A 27,845-nucleotide genomic window follows, 5' to 3' on the forward strand; every position below is an offset into this window, starting at 1 on the left:
ACACATGTGCTGAGGTGCACTCGTAATGAGTGACTAGTTGGCCGGGATCCGACGGAATAAGCGCCGTCTTAAATCACGAAGAGATTTACGCATATCATATATATTATATTATAATATATATAATAATATAATATATAATATATATGGTATAATAATGCTTGTTTAGTCAGGTTAGAAGGATCCATTTTTAAAATATGTTCATGCTATTTTTGTTTGTAATTTTGTATTTATTCATTTAAATTAAAAAATTTGAGGTCTTGTCTTATTGTTTCACTAGGAATATGGTCTTTTAGAGAACATCCTGCAACGTATCTGAGGAACTTCATCTCTGACGTTCCTAATAATCTTCTGTCTGATCTATACATGGCCCAATTTTCTGACCCATATGTCACAATGGGAACTGCCATTACTTTATAAAACTTTAGTTTTGTTTCTCTTGTTGTTTTTGTGTGTAATGTTTTTTAAATCGTCCCGCACATGCTTCGAAATTTGTAATTTTTTTCTTTTATATCGTTTTCCCAATTACAAGATATGTGACATCCTAAATATTTAAACCTTTGTAATTTTTCGATATTTTCGTCGTTTAAAACTATTTTAGATCGCACTGCATTTTTCCCTCGAAAGGCCATTGTTTTAGTTTTTTGTTGTTTTTGAAATCTTGGGATTATAATTCTCCATAGTTTTTTTGAGCAGTAGTGTGGTTATTTCTACATGATTTTCTGATTATGCACATATGACTTGACCGTCTGCGAACATTATTGTGTCTACAACGGTAGTTCCTAGTTTAAAATGTTTACTCAGCTGTGTTTGCCATTCTATAACAGCTGCGTCCAGGTATATTCCTTTATTCTTCTTACTTAATACAATATTGTAATCAGTTATGAACTTTTTTTCAGAATCAGAGAAATGAAGCAAATTGTTTAATTTAGTTGGTAATTTTCCTAGGCGCAAGAAAAAAATAGATTGCGACAGGAAGCTACTGAGATGAGAAACAAGCTGAAGGACTTCACTGAACAGCTGGCACAATCGGAAAATAAACGTGCAATTCTGGAGAAGGAAAATGAATATCTCAAAGCAGTTATAGTTGAACTGAAAAAAGATGCGGACGAAGCCAGGAGTCAGGCAGAGAAAGAGAAAGAATTCTCTCACAGCCTACAGAGAAAAATGAAGACCCTGAGCAAAGAGATCCAAAAAGAAAAAGGTAGATATCATCAGTAATCAATTTGTAATGGGTTACAGAGAAATGCACCAAGCACACATTTAATTCTCACAGAGTAGCGTCACTTCAATAGAGTGCACGTATTAATATTAGAATACTAGCCGTACCCGTGCGCTCCGCTGCACCTGTTAGAAATAAATATAAAGTAATTACATAATTAAATAGGACGTTTGATCCAGGGAACAACTTTTACAACAGCGCAAGATAATCTGCTTCGCTCATCACCCAATTTTTTTTTGCATTTCATTTATTGCATATAGATTTTATGTATTTTAACACGATTCAATTCAGCATAGTTAAAATTTGAATTATAAAATAATGGATTGCTAAGCTAACGTACTATTACTGCATACTAAATCAATACACTCTCGTTGTTCGTTAATTCTTTGAGATTAAAATGAGTGTACTTAAATATTATTTTAAGAAATACAGAAAACGAATGTACAAAATAGCCTATCAAATTTTCTGTGTATAAGAAGCTATTTTCATCTTACCTGTCCTCGATTTACTCAGACGTTACTGTAATAACATTATAGCATTATGTCCATCTAGAGAAACTACACTTTCCAATGGTGAAATAATAATTAATTATACAAATCGGTTAATTTAGCTTCTGATATTACTTCATACAAACACAGAAACATTCTCTGTAGGCTATGTTTAATAGCTTTCGATTGTTGATGTCCAAGGCCCCTTATAGACGAAGTCATTTGTTCTTAATTCATTGCACCGTCTTAGATGGCGTTATTTTAATTTTAAAACTCATTTATCTCATTAAATATCAGTCCTATCAAAATTTTGTAACGAATAAAACTTATCGGAAATCGTGTGCAAAGAAACTTTTTTATTTACCATTTTTCACAAAAATCAATAATAAGCGAGATATTTCGATTTATTTAATTCAGGCCCCCTTATAACCCCCCTTTAAAATAAAGTATTTTGAATGCCATATAGCCCAAAATCTAAGTTACAACGAACGTAATTTATATTCCAATTTTCATATAAATCGGTTCAGCCATTATCGCGTGAAAAGGTAACAAACATACAGACATACAAACAAAAATTTCAAAAATGCGATTTTCGGTTTCAGGGTTGTTAATTACATATGTTAGGACCAATTATTTTTGGAAAATCGAGAATTACCAGAAAAATTTCGGCTACAGATTTATTATTAGTATAGATTACCCATCCATTCATTCTAACTACGTCACAGTCCTGGTATCATATAGTTTGAATTCCTTTTAAAGATCAAGATCTGAAGTTGTTTGTACATGATCAGATTTTTCTTCCAATTAAATAATTTACACGGAAACTGATCAAAGATTGTATGTATGTATGTATGTATGTAATTAATACGAATAATAATAATAATAATAATAATAATTATAGGGAATATCCTAAATTAAATCAAGCACGATCACTTAAAATAACATTTAAAATAAATCTAATTTGTATCTTAAATCTAAGTTCGAACTAAAACCCACGAGTATGATATGTTCATATCTGCACAAGTACCTTTCAACACTACACTCATTTCGCTGTCAACTCACTCACTGCACTGGAACTACGACACATTTCACTGATTCTATCCTGATTTCACTAACACTTCAAAAACATTTCACTGTTCAAATACTTTGCACTGCCACTATAAACTATAAAGCTTCCCTGACAGGAACACATTTCACTGACATAACACACTTCACTCACACAACATAATTCTTCACTGATACAACACTTGAATAACAACATATCATTTACACCCTTTAAATACTGTGTATAATTACCGTCTATTAGTAAAGTCCTTAAGCCTATTTTTAAATAAGTTTTTGGTTGTTGGTAAAGACTGTAGTAAGTCTGCAGGTAAAGCATTCCAGTCCCTGATAGTACGATTGAAAAAAAGAAAACTTTCCAGTGTCCGTCCTCTGTCTTCTTTCCCTCAATTTATAAGAGTGGTCGTTCCTTGAAGAGTAATTTGGCGGCTGCAACCTATTGATCAGTATTGAAAAATATTTGCCATAGACTGTTTCGTATTGCTAAAGATTTGATAAGATTTTAAAACATGTGCTTCAAATTCATTGTAACCTAAGTAGGCCTGCCTACCTACTGGATACCCTATTACAGCATAAATATGTAAATCCATTGGAGAATTACTAAGCTTTAGGATACAATATTTACCCTAAAACAAAGAATATTAGTATTTTACGATTGCATACTTTTTTAAACAAAATATTTATGATTAGGCTAATTTCCCCACTTTGAGAGAGAGAAACAGAGATTAAGGGTTTTTTAGAAGAAGGTTCTTAGGAAAATATTTGGGGCTAAGAGGGATGACGTTACAGGAGAATGGAGAAAGTTATACAACTCAGAACTGTACGTATTGTATTCTTCACCTGACATAATTAGGAATACTAAATTCGGACGTTTGAGATGGGCAGGACATGTAGGACGTATGGGCGAATTTAGAAGTGTATATAAAGTTTTAATTTATATTTCCATTGTACGGAATGGAAATATTAAAATTGGAGATTTATCCTTCGAAGAGGTGGAAAAATTGAAATATCTTGGAGCAACAATAACAAATCTAAATGACACTCGGGAGGAAATTAAACGCAGAATAAATATCGGAAATGTCTGTTATTTTTCAGTTGAGAAGCTCTTATCATCCAGTCTGCTGTCGAAAAATCTGAAAGTTAGAATTTATAAAACAGTTATATTACCGGTTGTTCTGTATGGTTGTGAAACCTGGACTCTCACTTAGAGAGAGGAACATAGGCTAAGGATTTTTGAGAATCAGGTGCTTAGGAAAATATTTGAAGCTAAGAGGGATGAAGTTACAGGAGAATGGAGAAAGTTACACAACGCAGAAATGCACGCATTGTATTCTTCACATCACATAATTAGGAACATTAAATCCAGACGCTTGAGATGGGCAGGGCATGTAGCACGTATGGGCGAATCCAGAAATGCATATAGAGTGTTAGTTGGGAGGCCGGCGGGAAAAAGACCTTCGGGGAGGCCGAGACGTAGATGGGAAAATATTATTAAAATGGATTTGAGGGAGGTGGGATATGATGATAGAGACTGGATTAATCTTGCTCAGGATAGGGACCGATGGCGGGCTTATGTGTGGGCGCCAATGAACCTTCGGGTTAATTAAAAGCCAGTAAGTAAGTATTGAAAGCTTTTTTGTCTATGCGAAGTTGCTTAAACTCAGTATTCTTTAACTGTCAAAGGTTCAATTCTTATATTTCTTTTATATGTGAATGTAAAGTGTAATCGAAAAAAAAACATTATATATATATATATATATATATATATATATATATATATATATATATATATATATATATATATATATTGTGGAACAATATTAATAATAACGCCATGTTCTTTACTAAATTGCAACCTTACTAGTTTTCATTTTTTCGTAATATTTCACTTTTCTTATTTCAGAACATGCTCAAGAACAGCGAACATGTATGAGACGTCATGTTGAAGAAAGACGAAAATTAGAGACGGAAATCAAATCCTTGAAGTCAGAAGTAGAGATGCAAAGACAAAATATGGTAATTGGAGAATTAAGAGAAAGACTATCAGTAGCCAAGCGAGTAGAGCAACAAGCTAATATTAGTAGATTCAATATATTTAAATTAAAGGGCGAGTAAACTAAGTAGAGTTATCAGGTCGAAATTTCAAATAGGTTTGCTGCTTTGGCAACTGCTGACGAAGGTGAGGAAGAGTTAGGTGTTAATACCGTGAGGGGCAATATCCGAGATATCTAGTTGAAGCAAGTAAAGCGATAGTGTTGGAAGTAAATCCCCAAAAGACTAAGTATATGATTATGTCTAGTGACCAGATTATTGTACGACATGGAACTAAAAAAATTGGAGATTTATCTTTCGAAGAGGTGGAAAAATTCCAACACTGTATCTTGGAGCAAGAGTAACAAATACAAATGACACTCGGGAGGAAATTAAACGCACAATAAATATGGAAAATGCCTGTTATTATTCGGTTGAGAAGCTTTTGTCATCCAGTCTGCTGCAAAAAAATCTGAAAGTTAGAATTTATAAAACAGTTATATGACCGGTTGTTCTGTATGGTTGTGAAACTTGGACTCTCACTTTGAGAGAGGAACAGAGATTAAGGGTGTTTGAAAATAAGGCTCTTAGGAAAATATTTGGGGCTAAGAGGGATGAAGTTACAGGATAATGGAGAAAGTTACACAACACAGAACTGGACGCATTATTTTCTTCACCTGACATAATTAGGAACATTAAATCCAGACGTTTGAGAAGGGCAGGGCATGTAGCACGTATGGGCGAATCCAGAAATGCATATAGAGTGTTAGTTGGGAGACCGGAGGGAAAAAGACCTTTGGGGAGGCCGAGACGTAGGTTGGAAGTTAATATTAAAATGGATTTGAGGGAGGTGGGATATGATGGTAGAGACTGGATTAATCTTGCTCAGGATAGTTACCAATGGCGGGCTTATGAACCTCCGGGTTCCTTAAAAGCCAGTAAGTAAGTAAGCACCTTATTTTCAAACCCCTTAGCCTCTGTTTCTCTCTCAAAGTGAGATTCCAAATTTAAAAACCATACAGAACAAGCGGTAATATAACTGTTTTATAAATTCTAAATTCGTAATGCAATAAGTAATTCATTTTCACTAGAATGTATATGATTTCTTTGTATTACGCGTTGGATAGTCAGGTCTCCGTGATACTATGTGACATTCAAGTTTTAATCCTTGGCTGGTTGAGCACTAAGATAAAGAATATTAGGATTATTGTAATACTAATCACTGCTCTAATTTTTCATGTATACAGAATGAGATCCTAGAGATGAGACATGCGGAAAAACAGCACAAAGAGGAGATCCTGGATTTGAGAGAGAAAATCAAGGAGATGAACCACACTGCTAAACAAAGAAATGAGGAAATCGCTATGAAAGAGGGGCAACTGGCGAGAGATAAGATAGGTAATATTTATTCAATTATTATTATTTATCTCTTTCAAGAGAATATTGTTGATACTTGCACTGTATTATGATAAGAGATGGTATAGCTATTTTCGGTATAGTCGGAGGCGCCGATTTTGGCAGCTGATCTCAATGCAGTGTTGCCATACCTACAGATTTAGCAGGAGATTTCCTGTTTTTCCATGGAATGTACTGTTCTACTGATTTTTATGTTAAAAGTCGGAATTTCTCCTGCCTTTTTGACACGCTGCAGTGACCCAGTTCTATGCCCGGATTACTTTAGTACACATAGGCCTATATTACGTCATCATGTCTTTTTTTTGCATCTTATACACAAGTCAATGCTTTCATTTGTCTCCCTGCTCATATCGCGTCGCCACAATGATGCTTACAAGAAGCAAGGAGACGGCTCTGCGGCGGAGTATGATATCAGCACCAGTGCTGCCAACACATAAATCGTATCCCCGTCAGTCTAACACCCGGAAATCCGTCAGAATCCGTCAAAATTACAATAGTACATTGTGCAACGAGCCTATAATGGTAGTAATTAAGACGCGAGTATGTTTGTTTATGAAACGAGAGCAAGCGAGTTTCATAATTTTCATACGAGCGTCCTAATTACCATTATAGGCAAGTTTCATACGACTTTTTATGCTGGACCATATTTCTAACTTGAAATTATTCATAAGTATTCATGTTATGGTTATCTAAGCGAAGAGCGGAACTGACCTTCTAAATTGTGAGATGTGCGCAGACGCGAAAGTATTTTGATTTTTTCCGAGGAACGAATGTCATTGACCTTGATATAATCTAGAGTATAACATGAACTTTAATATTGATATAACCTGGAAATTGATTTAGAATTGAAAAACGAGATGACAAATTGAATTTATTTGAATATTATTTACAATTAACGCTAATTATTATAGTAACAGAACATAACCTTCTGCGACAGTATTGGATTTCCAGCCTCCGTGACGTTTCGCTAGTTGTCTTTCGATTGCATATCCGAGAATAATCGATACTTGCGCCTTCATATTGCCACAATGGTGTTTTCTGATTGGTGGAACACCTGAACTTTAATGAATAGCTGTACTTTAATGAGGTCCATTAAAAGGGCTGATACCAGGTGTATAATTATTACATTTCGGCATGGTCTAGCAAAAAAAAAAAAAAAAAATAATAATAATAATAATAATAATAATAATAATAATAATAATAATAAGGCCCACTCAATAAATCAATAGACAAATAAAAGCAAATATTAACGCAACTTTCTTACCAATCTTGATTAAAGTAATAATAATAATAATAATAATAATAATAATAATAATAATAATAATAAAAAGTCAAAAGACGATGTAAATCGTAATTTCCGCCAGATAATCCGTCACCCGTCAAAGCCATTTTTTTCCCGTCCGCTACATTGAAATTCCGTCAGTTTTGAGGAATTTCCGTCCAGTTGGCAACACTGATCAGGACACAGCAGATAAAGACAGTGTTCTATACACGTGGCTCAGAGTTAAGGGTCTCTCCAATCCACTCGATAGTCTGAACATAATTACAGAATGGTAGAGGACGAATGTTTGAAACCTTATCACGAAAGGATGCAAACCCTCTTCCTCACTCACACACACACACGCACACACACACACACACACACACACACACACACAAGTATATAATCTTCATGCAACGTAAGCATGTGATAACTGTCGTCAATTTGCAAAATTCAAGAAATTGAAATATTAATAATAATGGTTATTCTTTTTACTCAATCCGCCACTCGTATATTTCAAACAGAAAGAAAATAACTGAACTTGGATCATATAACTTAATCGGAGAAATTTCTTCAGTCAAAATTGACTTTAGTTTAAGACAAATTAATCTCAGATTAGACTTTATACAACACAAAATTCCAAGTTCAGCTACAACGAGGATCAATTTAACCTCTGATCTAATATTAAATGGTTTATACAATAGGCCCTTAATGTTCGTATTTCGTAAAACTCCGTCTTATCTTTTGACTAAGGATTAACAGACACCTACATAGGGTTTGAGGAGATTTAAGATGATTAGTCAGTCCGTTGATTATAGAATAGTTTTTTATATATACAGTGTATATATATATATATATATATATATATATTGTCCTAAATAAATTGAAAGTTCATCAAGACTTCACTTAGAGCGCTGGTACATTAAACCAGAGGTCCCGGGATCGATACCCGGCCCAGGAACAATTTTTCTCCTGATATTATTCAAATCTGCTTCACAGGGAGCTTCACCTGAAAGGCTAGATTTGCATAATGTATACGTCACTGTGTACGTTAACAGAAAACCACAATTCCAAGTCACACAGAGATTGTGTGTGCACTCGATGTGGGTCTCTGGCGTTTCGTCAGCCCACGGGTTTTTTGTGGATATAAAGGGAAGTTGAGACGGTGTCGGGTGGAGTTCCCGGGTAGCTCAGTTGGTAGAGCGCTGGTACGTTCAACCAGAGGACCCGGGATCGATACCCGGCCCAGGAACAATTTTTCCCCTGAAATTATTCAAATCAGCTATACAGGGAGCTTCACCTGAAAGGCTAGATTTGCAAAATATATACGTCACTGTGTACGTTAACAGGAAACCACATTTCCAAGTCACACAGAGATTGTGTGCACTCGATGTGGGTCTCAGGCGTTTCGTCAGCCCACGCGAGTTGTGTGGATATAAAGGGAAGTTGAGACAGTGTCGGGTGGAGTTCCCGGGTAGCACAGTTGGTAGAGCGCTGGTCCGTTCAACCAGAGGTCCCGGGATCGATACCCGGCCCAGGAACAATTTTTCCCTTGAAATTATTCAGAATAACTTTGTTTTCTATTTTGTGCATTTTTCAGTAGCAGCACACACCGAAGGACAAATAAATATGTGCAAATTAAAATCTTTTAAAATCTATTATAGCATTCCAGAAAGCTGAAAAGGAGAAAATCCACCTCAAAGGAGAACTGAAAAAAACAAATGCGGATTTGAAAGTACTCAAACAACAAAATGCCGCCCATGAAATGAATGAGAGGAACCTCCAGAAAAGCCTTCAGGATGCTCACGAGGCAAGACAAAATCTGAAAAGGGAATTGGAAGAGGTACAAATAATTCTGTGTCCAAGTTTGGTTGGTTACTTCTGATATAGATATCTAACACACTCAGGTCTTTCCCGGTTGATGATGCCTCTTATTTCATACAATTTAATTGATAAACGGTAAACTAATACATCTAATGGATGAAGAAGGATTAAAAGTACAGGCAAGTAATTGTATGGTGGGAACTTCCTTGCTTCAGTTTGAACAGAACAGGAATTTTCTAGAGCGCAAACATTAATGTATTCCTTTCCCCTAACGTTATTTAAATATATTTAGTTCATGTACATCAGTTATTCATAGATTTCAAAATGCGTATGACTCGGTTAAGAGAGAAATTTATATAATATTCTTATTGAATTTGGTATTCCCAAGAAACTAGTTCGATTAACTAAAATGTGTCTCAGTGAAACTTACAGCAGAGAACGTATAGGCCAGTTTCTACCTGATGCTTTTCCAATTCACTGCGGGCTAAAGCAGGGAGATGCACTATCACCTTTACTTTTTAACTTCGCTCTAGAATATGCCATTAGGAAAGTTCAGGATAACAGAGAGGGTTTGGAATTGAATGGGTTACATCAGCTGCTTGTCTATGCGGACGACGTGAATATCTTAGGAGAAAATCCACAAACGGTTAGGGAAAACGCGGAAATTCTACTTGAAACAAGTAAAGAGATAGGGTTGGAAGTAAATCCCGAAAAGACAAAGTATATGATTATGTCGCGTGACCAGAATATTGTACGAAATGGAACTATAAAAGTTGGAGATTTATCCTTCGAAGAGGTGGAGAAATTCAAATATCTTGGAGCAACAGTAATAAATATAAATGATACTGGGGAGGAAATTAAACGCACAATAAATATGGGAAATGCCTGTTATTATTCGGTTGAGAAGCTTTTGTCATCTAGTCTGCTGTCAAAAAAATCTGAAAGTTACAATTTATAAAACAGTTATATTACCGGTTGTTCTGTATGGCTGTGAAACTTGGACTCTCGCTTTGAGAGAGGAACAGAGATTGAGTGTATTTGAGAATAAGGTTCTTAGGAAAATATCTGGGGATAAGAGGGATGAAGTTACAGGAGAATGGAGAAAGTTACACAACACAGAACTGCACGCATTGTATTCTTCACCTGACATTAAATCCAGACGTTTGAGATGGGCAGGGCATGTAGTACGTATGGGCGAATCCAGAAATGCATATGAAGTGTTAGTTGGGAAGCTAGAGGGGAAAAGACCTTTTGGGAGGCCGAGACGTAGATATGAAGATAATATTAAAATGGATTTGAGGGAGGTGGAATATGATGGTAGAGACTGGATTAATCTTGCTGAGGATAGGGACCAATGGCGGGCTTATGTGAGGGCGGCAATGAACTTCCTGGTTTCCTTAAAATTCAGTAAGTAAGTAAGTAAAGAAAAGGAATTTACTTCCAATCAGACTGCATAAACCGGTGATAAATAGTGTTACATGACAAGTTTCTTTTCAGACAATGAAAGAAAAAGATATTCTAGGAACGCAAATGGTCAGGCGAAACGACGAACTGTCTTTGCTCCAAGAGAGAGAAAAAGTCCTGCAGAGCCGAGTCCAACAAGGCGATATACAATATCAAGAAAGACTTGAAGACGTTCGTCTACTGAAGATAGAAGTAAAAAAACTGAGGTAAGTGTCCAGTGCATGCGTCCCTGTCTCAGAACTTCATTGATAAGTTCCCATCTGTGGGATCATGTTTCAGTTTTATTGTGACAAATACCTTTTTTTTAGTAGGTTATTTAGAGATTTACATTAGAGATTTATATAAGGGCATAAAGGAATTCAAGAATGGATATCAGGCAAGGGTAAACGTGATCAAGGATGAGAATGGTGACTTGCTTGCAGACGCTGATTCAATCCTGAGCAGATGGAAAAACTATTTTGGACAACTCCTAAATATACATAGGCCAAATAGAAATGATCGGTACGAAATTGAAATACAAACTGCTGAGCCATTTGTACCCGAACCCACACTTTCTGAAGTCGAAATTGCGATAGAAAATCTGAAAAATTATAAGTCTCCAGGTATCGATTAAATTCCTGCAGAATTAATACAAGAAGGTGGAAGCGCATTATCTAACGAAATTTATAAGCTTGTACTTGCTATTTGGGAAAAAGAAATTGTACCATATCAATGGAAGGAGTCCATAATCGTACCTATTTTTAAGAAGGGGGACAAGACTAACTGTAGTAACTTTCGAGGAATATCACTTTTGTTGACGTCGTACAAAATTTGTCCAATATCCTTTTCAGAAGATTAACTCCATATGTAGATGAAATTATTGGGGATCATCAGTGCGGTTTTAGGCATAATAGATCAACTATTGACCAGATATTTTGTATTCGACAGATAATGGAGAAAAAATGGGAGTATAAGGGTACAGTACATCAGTTATTCATAGATTTCAAAAAGGCTTATGACACGGTTAAGAGAGAAGTTTTATATGATATTCTTATTGAATTTGGTATTCCCAAGAAACTAGTTCGATTAATTAAAATGTGTCTCAGTGAACCGTACAGCAGAGTTCCTATCACTCAGTTTCTGTCAGATGCGTTTCCAATTCACTGTGGACTAAAGCAAGGAGATGCACTATCACCTTTACTTTTTAACTTTGATCTAGAATATGCCATTAGGAATGTCCAGGATAACAGAGAGGGTTTGGAATTAAACGGGTTACATCAGCTGCTTGTCTATGCGGATGACGTGAATATGTTAGGAGAAAATCCACAAAAGATTAGGGAAAACACGGAAATTTTACTGGAAGCATGTAAAGTCATAGGTTTGGAAGTAAATCCCGAAAAGACAAAGTATATGATTATGTCTCGTGACCAGAATATTGTACGAAATTGAAATATAAAAATTGGAAATTTATCCTTTGAAGAGGTGGAGAAGTTTCGAATATCTGGGAGCAACAGTAACAAATATAAATAACACTAGCGAGAAAATTAAATACAGAATAAATATGGGAAATACCTGTCGAAAAATCTGAAAGAATTTATAAAACAGTTATATTACCGGTCGTTCTGTATGGTTGTGAAACTTGGACACTCACTTTGAGAGAGGAATAGAGAATAAGGGTGTTTGAGAATAAGGTTCTTAGGAAAATATTTGGGGCTAAGAGGGATGAAGTTAGAGGAGAATGGAGAAAGTTACACAACACAGAATTGCACGCATTGTATTCGTCACCTGACATAATTAGGAACATTAAATCCAGACGTTTGAGATGGGCAGGGCATGTAGCACGTATGGGCGAATCCAGAAATGCATATAGAGTGTTAGTTGGGAGGCCGAAGGGGAAAAAGACCATTAGGGAGGCCGAGACGTAGGTGGGATATGATGATAGAGACTGGATTAATCTTGCTCAGGATAGGGACCAATGGCGGGCTTATGTGAGGGCGGCAATGAACCTCCGGGTTCCTTAAAAGCCAGTAAGTAAGTATGCGTGCAATTGTTAATCGCGTTAGTCGTTCTGTTGTGTACTCACGTCTCCATTGCCGTTGAACTTTCTAAAACATTCTCGGTTCTCCAATACACTACAAAATTGCTTTCTGCTGTTCAAACAATAATCTTGGCTCCTTTTTGTTGTTGATTGACCTGTCGCACAGCAATGCTGGCATAACATATGTGAGTTTCATTTGTTTACAGAACATCATACTACACATTACTGTTGTTTTTCGGTCCAACTTTAAAATATATTAAATAGATATCTCCTGTCAAAGTGTGTATACATTTTTTCGCCACCCTCTGTATACTATATGAAAACGTTTTCAAATATTTTCAGACACGAGAAAAACGTCCAAACCAGCAACATCGCGAATACAACTGACATGCGGCGCCAGATTCTGAATCTTGAAAGAGACGTGACAAGAGAGAAAGCAAAATCCCGCGCCCTAGAAGAACAGTTAGAAACTCAAACCAATGTCCACCGGTGGAGAATTCTAGAAGTGAGAGCGTCTTTGTGAAATATGTCCACTGTATTGTTTCGTATTATCTTTTTCAAAATTATTATCGTTGTGTAACAGAACATTGTTTTCCGATTTTGTCTGTCTGTCTCTGTTCTCAATTTACACCTAAGGCTTTTTACGAATTTTATTCATATTTGGTAGGATATGATATGCTGAAAAATATGGAGAAACATTTATTATCCATGACCATAACGAAAAACATGCCTTTACTAAATACTTTTGCGTTTGTAAAGTAGGCTTTTATTCAACATTACTTTATTCCACTAGTGAGATAAAGACTTTACCTCACAGTTTGAACTTTATCTCACAGTTCATTAGTATTTTCCTAGTACCCGGGCACACACGTATACTTTCCCATTGAACTATTACTCAAGAAGTTAATATATTAGTTACTAGATGTCACTACCTCTACTACTTTATTACTGTTTCTTAAATATACATACACTCTATCTCCTTCTCTTTTCTCTATCTTTTACGTCGTTATTTGTGAATTGCATCCATATCTAATATGTATTTTTTTTTATCTATAATAATTTACCTTTTGGGGGGCGAGGGGACTTGAACCTGCGAAGTTGGGTTTGTAGAATTTTTAGAATTTTATAACAACACGCGTTAGTCAACTGAGCTAAACAGACACGATAATTAATTACGTTTTAATATTCCTCTGAAGTTTACACAAGTAAAATGTGAAATCACATTAGTCACGTGAACACTTCTAAATAATCCCTGAAACTTCAAAAAGATGAAAATACACGTTTAAAATGAAAAAATATATATTAAAATTATATAATTAATTATAATTTGTTATTTATCCAACGCCTTAGATACCATTCTTCACTAATCATGGCCTCCTACATCATGACCTACCTAGTAACGTATCGATTCTAAAATCCATGCCATGGTATGTGATTATATTAGGACTTATTTTCAACATATTTTCTTTTATAAAACATAATTTTGTGCGAGATCGTGCGTATTTGCTTGTTTTCCGCACAGAACCAATACGCGGTAAGTGTGAAATACCACATTCAGTATTCCCAACGTAACACACGTAACAATTTCCCTCTTCTTACCGCTTAAGCGCGACATTCATTTTACTGCTTTAGGTTTTTAACATATTACTTTTAGAGACGTTTAACATAGTAATAATTATAAATTGGAAACTTACCACTACAATTTCACATAAATTGCACTGTTAATTATTGTTTTTAAATATTTGCAAAAATTAAGTAAAGTCTACTACTCCACGAAACTTATTGCATTCCTGATACAACTAACTTTGAGGAAGCCGTGAAAAAATCAACAAGATTCCAGATGCCGATGTTATTACTGCAATATTTTATATAAATAATATTGTTAAAATATTAAAATGAAAAATAAATCATTACATAACTTTACCGTTTGTTTTAAGATCGCATTTATAGACTGGGGGAAAAAAAAGACAGACGTATATCTCGTCCTGCTGGAGTATAGTAAACACAGAAAACATTTTATAGCAACAATGTTGAAGAAAGATATTTTGGTTTTCCGAAGTTGCCGTCATTAAACAGAAACCAACATGGAGATTTCATTGCAACTAATTAGAAATTCGTCTTTCAGGTGTGTAATAAACGATCTTCGCACAAAATAATGTACGATACACTAGCGGTATGTTTGTTTTCATGTTCTCGGAAATTAAAAAAGCTCAACTACCTTTCGCTTTTTCAATCATTTCCTCGAACATAAAACGTCAACATACCGCTCTTGTAACGTATTTTACTATTTCGTATGGTCATGGATAAAATTACGTATGGCACTTATGCACTTACCTCACAAGTACCATAAATAACTATTATCGAATACTGTGAATACTTACAAGAGGGGAAAATCCTAGATGAAAGAGAAAGTAAGGAGCTTTCCTGATCAGGAAATATCCAGAGAATGTCACATGGAAGGTACAAAATAAATCATGAATTTGATGCCCAATGGGAGTAGGAAGAGAGGTACCCTAGGTGACATGAATGGGTTATAATTGAAAATCATCTATACTAATAATAAATCTGCATGCGAAATTTTTCTTGTAATTTTAGATTTTCCAAAATTAATTGGTGTTAACATGTATAATTAATCATCCTAAACCGAAAATCGCTTTTTTGAAATTTTTGTTTGTATGTCTGTCTGTCTGTCTGGATGTTTGTTACCTTTTCACGCGATAATGGCTGAACAGATTTCCGTGAAAATTGGAACATAAATTAAGTTCGTTGTAACGTAGATTTTATTCTATATGGCATTCAAAATACTTTATTTAAAAGGGGGATTGTAAAGGGGCCTCAATTTAATAAACCGAAATATCTCGCTTATTACTGATTTTTGTTTAAGATGTTACATAACAAACGTTTCTTTAAAAATGATTTTCGATAAGTTTTATCCCAGGCAAAATTTTGATAGGACTGATATTTAAGTCTGTCTGTCTGTCTGTCTGGATGTTTGTTACCTTTACACGCGATAATGGCTGAACGGATTTCGATGAAAATTGAATATAAATTAAGTTCGTTGCAACTTAGATTTTAGGATATATAGCATTCAAAATACTTTATTTATAAGGGGACCTGAATTAAACAAACCGAAATATCTCGCTTATTATTGATTTTTTTGAAAAATGTTACATAACAAAAGTTTCCTTAAAAATGATTTCCGATAAGTTTTATTCCAGGCAAAATTTTGATAGGACTGATATTTAAGGATATACAAGAGTTTTAAAATAACAATACAAAACATTTCCACCGCCGCCTCAGATTATAGTGTCGTTGTTCCGTAACTGCTATATGCAAAATAATATTTTTTTTAGTAGGAAGAAAAACAAATTTATTCATTGTATGGCAGTAGTGCATAGGAGATCGTGAATTCTTACATTTTTACCCAATCAACTCTATTAATTTGGAGTGATTTATTAAAGGATGCATTAAAGAACAATTCAGGAAAAAGTTAAACGAATTATATTTACACCAAATGAGTGGTGTCTGGACCAAAATGATAGCATTTTAATTATTTAAATAAAATTTAAATTAAGTAGCATATTAAACTATTTATTCTTCTATCAAAGACGAATGTTCCCTGGACCCAAACAACACAGAACTGCACGCATTGTATTCTTCACCTGACATAATTAGGAACATAAAATCCAGGCGTTTGAGATGGCCAGGGCATGTAGCACGTATGAGCGAATCCAGAAATGCATATAGAGTGTTAGTTGGGAGGCCGGAGGGAAAAAGACCTTTGGGGAGGCCGAGACGTAGATGGGAGGATAATATTAAAATGGATTTGAGGGAGGTGGGATACGATGGTAGAGACTGGATTAACCTTGCTCAGGTTAGGTACCAATGGCGGGCTTATGTGAGGGCGGCAATGAACCTCCGGGTTCCTTAAAAGCCAATAAATAAGTGTTTGAATCTACAGAAGGAAGAAAGCGAACAATTGCAGCAGCACCACTAAGCTTACCTGCATTATTTGTTAAATAGGATCCGTCTGTAAAATATGTAACCACTCACTGAGAGGATTATTTAAATTACTCATTTTTTAATGTCTGCAGAAATATTCTTACATCTTAATAATATTAATTGTAAAACAACTCTAAGTGATTGTGTTTTAATAGCAAATTTTATTTCAATTTAAATATCTGTAATTTATGTTTTATATCTTAAACCACACTTGGAAAGCTCTGTTGGGATTTCAAGCATACCCCTCGCAAGAACATACAGGGCTTCACTCATTCTTGAATTACAGTTGTTTCTATCTTCCATGATTTTTCTTTTTCCTGTCGAAAAAAACATTGAAAATCTGGTATATCGTCTTAGAGAACCTCTACAGTTGTTATTTTACAGTATATGAAGAGGTACATAACATTAAATGCAAGTACTTTGATAGTTGTGTATTTATTGTTCTTTCCCTTTGAACACAGGGGACAGATCCGGATACATACGACCTGATCCAGAAGAATCAAGTTCTTCAAAAGAGATTACTGGCGATATCAGAAACAATAAGTGAACGAGATGCCCAGCTACAAGACTCCCAGAACTTATGTAAAAGTCTGAAGGACCGCCTGTCCCGTCAGCCTGGACCAGACCTAGTTCTCCGCCTCCAAGAAGCCCAACATGCTGTTCGAAAAAAAGAAAAGAAAATAAAGGTTTGTTACTCATATTGTTCAGAATACCAGCTTAAGAAATTGGTCGAAAGAGGTGCTGCCGGGATTTTTCAATTGCTAGTGAATATGTAAGAATCTCACAATATTTCGAAATTGTGTCCAGCTTCATTCTTGTGCTGAACAATGGGGTGAGGAGAATGTCCTAATCATTAGGGACGTTCAAATAGCTAAATCATGTGATTTACTAGCAATGGGTATTTTAATAAAAAGGAAGTGACGCTAAATTTAAGTGACCAGCTTAACGGAGAGGGATTGAAAGGTAAAATAAAAAGTACAGATGTATTAAGAAAGTTAACCTCATCTGTGACTCTGGCACACTGGCACAGGTGACCCAGGTTCGATCCCCACCCAGGTCGTGATGAAATTTGTGATGGACAAAAGAGACGTTGCAGCAGGTTTTTCTCGTGGTACCCTCGTTTTATATAATATTCTTATTGAATTTGGTATTCCCAAGAAACTAGTTCGATTAATTCAAATGTGTCTAGCGAAAACTACAACAGAGTCGGTATAGGCCAGTTTCTATCAGATGCTTTTCCTATTCACTGCGGGCTAAAGCAGGGAGATGCACTATCACCTTTACTTTTTAACTTCCCTCTAGAATATGCCATTAGGAAAGTTCAGGATAACAGAGAGGGTTTGGAATTGAACGGGTTACATCAGCTGCTTGTCTATGCGGATGACGTGCATGTGTTAGCAGATTATCCACAAAAGTTTAGGGAAAAACAAGGAAATTCTACTTGAAGCAAGTAAAGATATAGAGTTGGATATAAATCCCGAAAAGACTGAGTATATGATTATGTCTCGTGACCAGAATATTGTACGAAATGGAACTATAAAAATTGGAGATATATCTTTCGAAGAGGTGGAAAAATTCAAATATCTTGGAGCAACAGTAACAAATATAAATGACACTCGGGAGGAAATTAAACGCAGAATAAATATGGGAAATGCCTATTATTATTCGGTTGAGAGGCTTTTGTCATCTAGTCTGCTGTCAAAAATTCTGAAAGTTAGAATTTATAAAACAGTTATATTACCGGTTGTTCTGTATGGTTGTGAAACTTGGACTCTCACTTTGAGAGAGGAACAGAGGTTAAGGGTGTTTGAGAATAAGGTTTTTAGGAAAATATTTGGGGCTAAGAGGGATGAAGTTACAGGAGAATGGAGAAAGTTACACAACGCAGAACTGCACTCTTTGTATTCTTCGCTTGACATAATTAGGAACATTAAATCCAGACGTTTGAGATGGGCAGGGCATGTAGCATGTATGGGCGAATCCAGAAATGCATATAGAGTGTTAGTTGGGAGACCGGAGGGGAAAAGACCTTTGGGTAGGCCGAGATGTAGATGGGAGGATAATATTAAAATGGATTTGAGGGAGGTGCGATATGATGGTAGAGACTGGATTAATCTTGCTCAGGGTAGGGACCGATGGCGGGCTTATGTGAGGGCGGCAATGAACCTCCATGTTCCTTAAAAGCCATTTGTAAGTACGTGGTAGTGGTGGCAGTGACGGCAGTGATTTGATAAAATATTTTTTTGTCTTTATTGTTTTCAGTGTTTGACAGCCCAACTGTCCATGAATGAAGCAATGGCGAAAGAATACAAATCCGACTTGGAGAAAGTAAACGAAGAACTAAAGCTCGAAAAGTATCAGTATTTCGCACAAGTAAGTATGAGTCATTATCGGTGATTTTCTAACTTCATAGGTCCATGGCTCCTTTGATCTCCTATAGCTCCCCTATATCAAAAGAAAAGACATAATCATCAATTTCACGGATTAAACTATATTTGGTTTGTTCCTATCTAGGGAATGTCGTAATGAATGTAGTCATTCAAATTTGAGTGTGTCATATTAGTGGGGCGATGGAAGAAGGGTGAAGGAAAGGAAGTGGTGTGTGTGAATTCAGAAAAGGATTTCTCCCTCAAACTTGTTTGCAATATGTGTATTTCGCATTTTAATGCAGGGAATTTCCATGTAACTTTGAAGTTTGTTTTAGGCTATACTGCGAGTACTTTAGAGTATGCAACGTTTTTATTTATTTTACTCCGCATTTTATTAGTACATTATGCAACGAGCCTATAATGATAGTAATTAAGAAGCGAGTATGGACGTTTATGAAACGAGCGCAAGCGAGTTTCGTAATTTTCATACAAGCTTCTTCATTACCATTATATTCGAGTTTCATACGACTTTTTATGCTCGACCATATTTCTAACTTGAAATTATTCATTTTATTTGTATCTAACTGACCTTGAGCAATACCTCGTAAAATGTGACAAGTGCGCAGACGCGAAAGTATTGATTATTTCCGAGGAACACATAGACCTTGTATAAGAACCTACAGAGTAAATTAAATATTAACTTTGATATAACAATGAAATTAAATTAGACATTGAAAAACGAGATGACAAATTGAAATTATTTGAATATTATTTACAATTAACTCTAATTATTATACTAACAGAACATAACCTTCTGCGACAGTATTGGATTTCCAGCATCCGTTACTTTTCGCTAATTCTCTTTCGATTGTATATCCCAGAATAATCGATACTTCCGGTTTTATAACGGTACAAAGCTGACTTGTCATTGGCTGAACACCTATACTTTAATGAGTAAGTGTAGTTTAATGACGTGCATTAAAGGACTGCTACCAGGTGTATAATTACTACATTTCGGCATGGTCGAGCATAAACATATTTTAAGTTGTGACTGAAATTATTTAACCATGGAAGCTAAATTCAACTCAATTCCATGATCAGTCATGACTTTGACGTCACTTGTTTGTGTATGAACGGTTTAAACAATTTTATGTGCATAGTAACAGTTTAATAATTGTATTTTCGGAGTGGAGGTTTTCCTTGTTTTGCCGGCTGTGGAAGAACGGGACAGGAAATCCCAGGACACTGCTATCAGTCTAGAGCTTGGCACACAGTATTCCATTGCTTGACAATCTATGTTAATAAGATACATGTGTCAGCCCTGAACGACATCCCATGCTTTCGAATTTACTTATAAAATGCATGGCAGCAATATTTACCTAATAGAGAGGCGACTTCTTTCTCCATCTCTCTCTGTTTCTGTCATTTGTAGGACACAATATTGCTACATCGCAACACTTTGCTATTCATTTTTGTCATATGTAGCAGGTATTAGGTCCCCTACTCTTTATAGTGTTTATAAATGATCTTGCCCCCCTAATAAAAGATGTACGTCATCCCATATTATTTGCAGATGACACAAGTATAGTAATTACAGCCAATAACTCCAACACATTCCAATCTTAAACAGTGGAAATTCTCTTCAAAATATGTGACTGGTTCTCAGTTAATAAATTGGTATTAAATTGTAACAAAACTAACATAATTCAATTTAAATCCTGTCCAAATTCAACCTCGCAAATTTCTAGCGCAATAATTAATAATAGATCCCTATTAGAAACAACAACAACCAAATTTCTTGGCTTAAAAATCGATAATGTGTTAAATTGGAAAAATCATATTAAATAAATTACCCCCAAACTAAATTGAGCTTGTTTTGCTATTAGATCTATGCAAAAGATAGTAAATATCAATACCTTAAAAACAATATACTTTGCATACTTCCACTCGGTAATGGGTTTTGGAATAATATTCTGGGAAAATTCCACAGATAGTAACAATATATTTCTATTACAAAAAAGAGTAATTAGAATAATAGTAGGCGCCAAATCTAGGGTATCGTGTAGGACTATTTTCAAAAAACTACAAATAATGCCCATGGCTTGTCAGTATATCTTTTCATTAATAATCTTCCTCGTATGAAATCGTGAAAACTTTGTAACTAATTCAACAGTTCATAGCATAAATACACGTCAAAAAATGACTTTCATACTCCATCGGCAAGTCTATCGTGCTATCAAAAAGCAGTAAAAAATTTTAATAGCCTTCCTATCGATATAAAAAATGAAACTCAAAACATAAAATTATTTAGAGCCAAATTAAAGAATTACCTTATTTCTCACGCCTTCTATTCTGTAGGTGAATTCATGACATTCAATAACACTTCATGAAATTGATACTAAAACTTTGTGTTGTACTAGTAGACTATATTGTAAATCTCGTCTGTATATATTTCATCTAGACTGTGACTATAAATTAAGACTTTTTAATAGTTTTAAGTTTTTTGACTTGTTCCATATTGTAGCTGTAAGCATGTATGAATACCATGGAATGTTAATAAATACAATACAATACAATACAATACAATACAATACAATTCAATACAATTGAAGCAGGGAGTAGGAGGAAATATTATTAATAATAAAATGTAGTACACTTCTGAACTGGCGAGGTGAATATTTTCCTACAGATTAAACTGTCGTTTTCTACCGAATATGAAGTCACATTTTAGTGAAGTTTCCATCTAAGAAATTTTATTTCTTTGATTTTCAGAAACGACGTCAGCAGAAGATGAAAGAAAGAGAGACCAGTGGTGTTACTTTACCCCCTATCAACCCCAGGGGTGGTAAAAACTTGACCATCAAAAGACTCTGAATGTATGTTTTGGACACAGTATAGTACCCAATAAATTCACATGTAACTTATATTTATGGTAATGATTTCATTTATGTGTCCTTACTTCACTTTTCAAAACATACTATAAAAATGCAGGGAAGTGCGATATATTCACATTTGTAACCCAAATTCTAGAATCCTGATATGAAATAATCTGTTTGTGATTGTGAATGTTACGAAATGTGGTTTTCATTAAACTGAGAGACAATATAGAGAAGCAGACATTTTCATCAGGAGCGGGCAGCCATCCAGGTGAGTGCCATTTCACCTATTTCTGAGTGTGTTTTGAAAAGTAACGCCTCCTGATATTTTTGTGCGAGATCGTGCGTATTTCCTTGGTTTCCGCGCAAAACCAATCCGCGGAAAGTCTAAAACTCCACATTCAGTATTCCCAACCTAACACACATAACAATTTCCCTCTTCTTACCGCTTAAGTGACATATTGATTTTACTGCTTTAGGCTTTTAACATATTATTTTTAGAGACGTTCAATATAGTAATAATTATAAATTGGAAACTTACCACTGCAATTTCTCCTAAATTGCACTGTTAATTATTGTTTTTAAATATTTGCAAAAATTAAGTAAACTCTACAACTTCACTAAAGTTACTGCATTCGTGATGCAAGTAACATTAATGAAGCCGTGAAAAAAAAATCAACAAACTTGCCGATGTTAGTACTGCAATATGTTATATAAATAATATTGTTAAAATATTAAAATGAAAAATAAATCATTACATAACCTTACCGTTTGTTTTAAGTTCGCATTTATAGACTGGGGGAAAAAAAAGACAGACGTATATCACGGCCTGCTGGAGTATAGTAAACACAGAAAACATTTTAAAGCAACAATGTAGAAGATAGATATTTTTGTTTTGCAAATTTGGCGGCATTGAACAGAAACCAAGATGGAGATTTCATTGCAACTAATTAGAAATTCGTCTTTCAGGTATGTAATAAACTATATTCGCACAAAATAATGTACGATGCACGAGCGGTATGTTTTCTTTCAATTCTCGGAAATTAAAAAAGGCTCAACTACGTTTCAATTTTTCAAACTTTTCCTCAAACATGAAAACTAAAACATAACGCTCTTGTAACGCATATTACTATTAAATCACTCGCCCACTTTTATTGTTGTTTCCGGTAAATTAAATTTTCAAAAATTCTTTTTTTATTAATTCCCTTTGATATGTGTGGAATGCATTGCTTAACATTTTGTGGGTATTTGTGCCCTTATCGCCAGTTTTAAACTTCCTGCGCTATGGATTTTTAAATCACACGCCCGCTTTTATCGGTTTTCAGTAACTTCATTATTTTTGCTACTTTGCTACACAAAAATGGATATAATTTCTGAACTATTGAAGATACATGTATGAAATTTAGAACACGCATTCTTTAGACTATTAGGAAACTTTTCTCTGTAACAGAATTTGGTTAATTGATTTCACTTTAAAAATACGTCCGTTTGTTTGCAAGAAAGGAAATCAGAAAATTGTTATTAAATTTTAATTGTTTATTTTACAAACGTAGGGACTAATATCAAAATTCTGTTACAGACAGTTTGTAGAACATGCTTTTGCAAATACATTGCAACAAACTGTTTGAATCTATCTTTAAAAATGGTTTAGATATATTGCTTTTAGTACAATCCTGCGTTAGGTATACTTTTTTTTTTTCAAATTTAGGCCCCCAAATATTTTTTTTTCAAAATATTTTTATTTGATTGAGTTGCCACACCTATGATCTCTTTACATACAAAAAATTAATATTTTACACCAAATAGGAAAAAAGTTTTAAAAAACTCCATCCTCTCCCCTTAACTTAGAGGCTCTTGAGAAGAGCACACCTACTCTATCGGCCGCAGTCAACACTATTTTGCTTATTTCTTTGCAGGATCGTCAGAAAGAAATTCAGCTTATTATATAACGAAGAAAATTTGTTTAAACACTTTAAAAATCACACTTAAATTCCACTATTATCTGCATTACATGTTAAAATAAATGAAGCACGTTTCTCTTCTAGACTAATTGGTCGCCATGACAACGTGCATTAGTCTTTAGCAGCGCCAACAAATTAATGTGTGAACTTATAGTTTACAGCTTCAAACGCTCATAATCATTTAATAGCAATTGTTTCCATAGCAACTGAATCTCAGTTAAAACATCTGACACTAGATTGTGTGTTTTTCATTGACTTTAAAAGAGAATGCTATGCTATATTAAGTATTATTTACCACCAACATATTACGACAGGTTGGAGTTAGTTTTGAAGTTACATTCAACTGTTTTTAAATTAGACTCAAATACTTTCATTGAAGTTATGAATATAAATGAAACTAATAACAAAGGATATGCCACATATTTATTGTCGGATAGAATAAGAAAATATCTATAAATATATTTAACGATAAGAATTCGTTATTTTTTCTTACTATGATAGTCATTGAACACAAATATGTAATTTATGACAGTCCATTTAACAATATCGCGATACAGAATAAAATTAAGTTCATGTCAACGATATAATATATTAGTATATTTACCAGAAATATATCATAGCAAAAATATATATTGTAGCAATCCCTTTTTGTTCAAAATTTACTAGAATGTATTCAAATGTTGCTAATGATATAAAAGGAATATTAGACTTAATACTACAATTTAATCACTCAAGACGAAGACATTTCGAAGATCATTCAAACTTAAACACAACGAAAAAATCAAAGGTGAGAAGTAGACCCTAATTATATGGATAACATTTTTAAATTTTTATTTCCGTTTGTAACAGTAATTTTACTAAATATTCTCTGCGACATTGAGGCATTTTAGAACGAGAATATTATAATCCCGTCTATTACAAAACTCATTCAATTGTTTTTGTGCTATTAAGGTGGAAAAAATTTCATCAAATCCATCCAATTACCATTCACCTGGAGAATCCTGATATTAAGGAAGATGGGATAATTTAGTGATGGATTTTACTGACCGCCCCTTTAAAATTTAACACAAGACACAAATGGTTTTCAATAATTATAACTTCGTACGTTGAAATATTAAGTCATAAATCCATCTGAACAATGCATTCTACTGTTAATCCTCCTTACACTCAAAATATGAACTTCATATAATCTTAAACAATACATTCCAAGGATTAACATCTTGCAGATTTTACGTATAGTATTAAGTTATAAATTAATTTGAAAATATACAAAATTGGTCATCCCCTTTTAGAACAATTCAAAGTATTAGTTAAAATTAATCTTAAAAATATACAGGGTTAGTTAAAAGTCCCGCACCACCTAAATAACTTTTGAAGCATACGGTTCAGTGACATGAAACTTGGTATGTGAGGATAACCATATACTACGAACTCAATAATGGTATTACCGAGTTTTTCCTACTTCCGGTTTAACCGGAAGTAACTCCAAATCTCTTATCTTAAATGCAACACCAAATATATTTTTATATTTTTTTATAGTACTCTTTAAGAGCTTTTCAAAATGTACCCACACTTGAGACTTCTGTACAAATTCAGTGTTGCTAAATAAAAATGGAAGTGGTGCAAGATATTCCTAAAGCCTGGTTAAATCATTCCTTAATTGCTTTCTTTGATCGAGTGACACATTGTAAAGCAGCTGAGGGCTACCAATTTGAACACATAATTTAGAAGGTGAGCTAGCTTTGTTTTGTTTTGTTAAGGAAGGAGTATGTTATTATTTTAAAATTCGATACACTTTTCTGTTTTCTTGACTTAGCAACACTGAATTTTTACAGAAGTATCAAGTGTGGGTACTTTTTGAAAAGCTCTTAATGAGCACTATTCAAAAATAAAAAAAATATATTGGGTGTTCCATTTAATATAAGAGAGTTGAAGTTACTTCCGGTTAAACCGGAAGTAGAAGAAACTCGGTAATACCATTATTGAGTTCCTAGCATATAGTTATCCTCACATACCGAGTTTCAAGTCACTGAACCGTATGCTTCAGAAGTTATTTAGGTGGTGCGAGACTTTTAGCTACCCCTGTATACAATAAGGACATTCTTTTAATAGTAAGCATTGTTATAAAATGGTTTTAACTGTAAACTATGCTGCTCGCCATCTTTCGTTTTCACGATGTTCAAATACAAAACAATTTAACCAATGGTTTCGTCTAGCCAGAGGCTTCTAACGTGTCAATATTAACTCGTTTTAACCCAGCGTTACCATGGTAACGCAGTTCAAAAAGCAATATAACTTGCTTCATACTGATCCTTCATAAAATTGGAAATTTTCTATCCGAATCCAATCTACATGATTGGTCCTGTCTTAATTGATTAAATGGCGATCTTACTCGTGTTAATTATGTAAACATGTGCGACTACAGCTGTTTCGGTACTACTTCACACCATCCTCAGAGCCTACTAGATCTCGGCGCTATCTCAACTTCGCTGCCTGTTGCGTGGGTGCGTTCGTGTGATGAAGAGTTGTGTTAAATAGTGTTCTGAACTTGATCTGTGTGTTGAGAATTTGACCAGGGTGTGTTTTAGTGTGTCTGTATATTTCATATTGTTCTAGTGTGTTGAGTTTTTGGTTTTTGGATTGTATGTGTAGGATTTCCATGTCTGTATTTATGTTATTGTATGTGTGGTTAGCATTAGTTATGTGTTCGGCATATGTAGATGTATTGTGTCCTCTGGTTATTGCTTTAACGTGTTCTTTGTATCGAGTTTGGAATGATCTGCCTGTCTGTCCAATGTAGAAACTGTCGCATCTATTGCATGTGAGTTTCTATACGCCTGTGTGGTTGTATTTATTTGTTTGTGTGTTGAGATGTCTTTGTAGTGTGTTTTCTGTTCTGTATGCTATGTTGTATTTCTGTTTTCTGAATGAAGATGCGATCTTGTGTGTGTTTTTGTTTTCGTATGTTAGTGTGATGTATTTCTTGTGTTCTTGTGTTTGTGTTGTGTGTTTTTGTGTTTGTTAAGTTTTTGTTTTGTCTTCCTTATGATGTTGTCTATTATGTTTGGGTTGTAACCGTTTTCTTGTGCTATGTATTTGATTGTGTTCACTTCTTCATTGTAGTGTTGTTGGCTCATGGGTATGTTGAGTAATCTGTGTACCATTGTCCTGAATGCAGCATGTTTGTGTTGTGTGGGGTGGTTAGATGTGTTGTGTATGTGTGTGGTGGTGGTGGTTGGTTTTCTGTATATTTTGAAGGTGTGTTTGTTGTCAACTTTTGTTATGGTGATGTCTAGGAAATTTATAGAGTTATTGTTTTCAAGTCCCAGTGTGTATTGGAGTTTTGGGTGTATTTTGTTTATGTGTTGGTGTAGTTTGTGTATTTGTCGTTTGTTTCCTTTGTATAGTATGAGTAAGTCGTCTACGTATCTGTGCCAGTATATTGTGTTGTCTGCATATTTGTTGTGTTGGTTGTTGAGTAGGTACAGCATGTTTGTTCTATGTTGAGATGAGTAAGATCGCCATTTAATCAATTATATATATTCAAGTGTTAAAAGTGGTGTACGAAAAAATTCAACATGGGTTCTTTCTTATTATATTGTGGAATCATAAATTTATTATACTAGTTGTGCACCAGTAACTGTACCATTTAGATGTAGCTTCCTCAGCAGCAATTTTGGACAGCAAAAATAAGTAAAATAATCTATTTGTTACTTTGATTAACCTGATTTTAATGTTTGTTGTGTTATTTTAGTTATTGTTTAATGTGTATTTGTGTACATCAAGCACGAATTTTCTATCCATAATATTGTTGTAGACTTCATACATTGTTTCTTGTGTTACCATATGATTCTT

At 34.5% G+C, this 27,845-nt stretch overlaps 1 protein-coding gene across 1 annotated transcript; it reads left to right on the top strand.

The window, feature by feature from the left end:
• Positions 1 to 948: 948 nt before the first annotated feature.
• LOC138702664 (cilia- and flagella-associated protein 58-like) lies at positions 949 to 10,984 on the top strand. Its single transcript, XM_069829992.1, has 5 exons — positions 949 to 1,201; positions 4,673 to 4,785; positions 6,048 to 6,198; positions 9,142 to 9,320; positions 10,799 to 10,984. Exons 1-5 carry the CDS (start codon positions 985 to 987, stop codon positions 10,973 to 10,975), a joined length of 837 nt encoding a protein of 278 aa, XP_069686093.1. The 5' UTR covers positions 949 to 984; the 3' UTR covers positions 10,976 to 10,984.
• The last annotated feature ends 16,861 nt before the right edge of the window (positions 10,985 to 27,845 follow it).

The sequence above is a fragment of the Periplaneta americana genome, chromosome 7 (assembly GCF_040183065.1).
Source record: "Periplaneta americana isolate PAMFEO1 chromosome 7, P.americana_PAMFEO1_priV1, whole genome shotgun sequence".
NCBI lineage: Eukaryota > Metazoa > Arthropoda > Insecta > Blattodea > Blattidae > Periplaneta > Periplaneta americana.

Coding starts and splice junctions, on each gene's coding strand:
- LOC138702664 (XM_069829992.1), top strand. CDS start 985: ATGAGAAACAAGCTGAAGGACTTCACTGAACAGCTGGCACAATCGGAA. Junction 4,786..6,047: donor AGATGCAAAGACAAAATATG/GTAATTGGAGAA, acceptor TCATGTATACAG/AATGAGATCCTAGAGATGAG. Junction 9,321..10,798: donor TGAAAAGGGAATTGGAAGAG/GTACAAATAATT, acceptor GTTTCTTTTCAG/ACAATGAAAGAAAAAGATAT.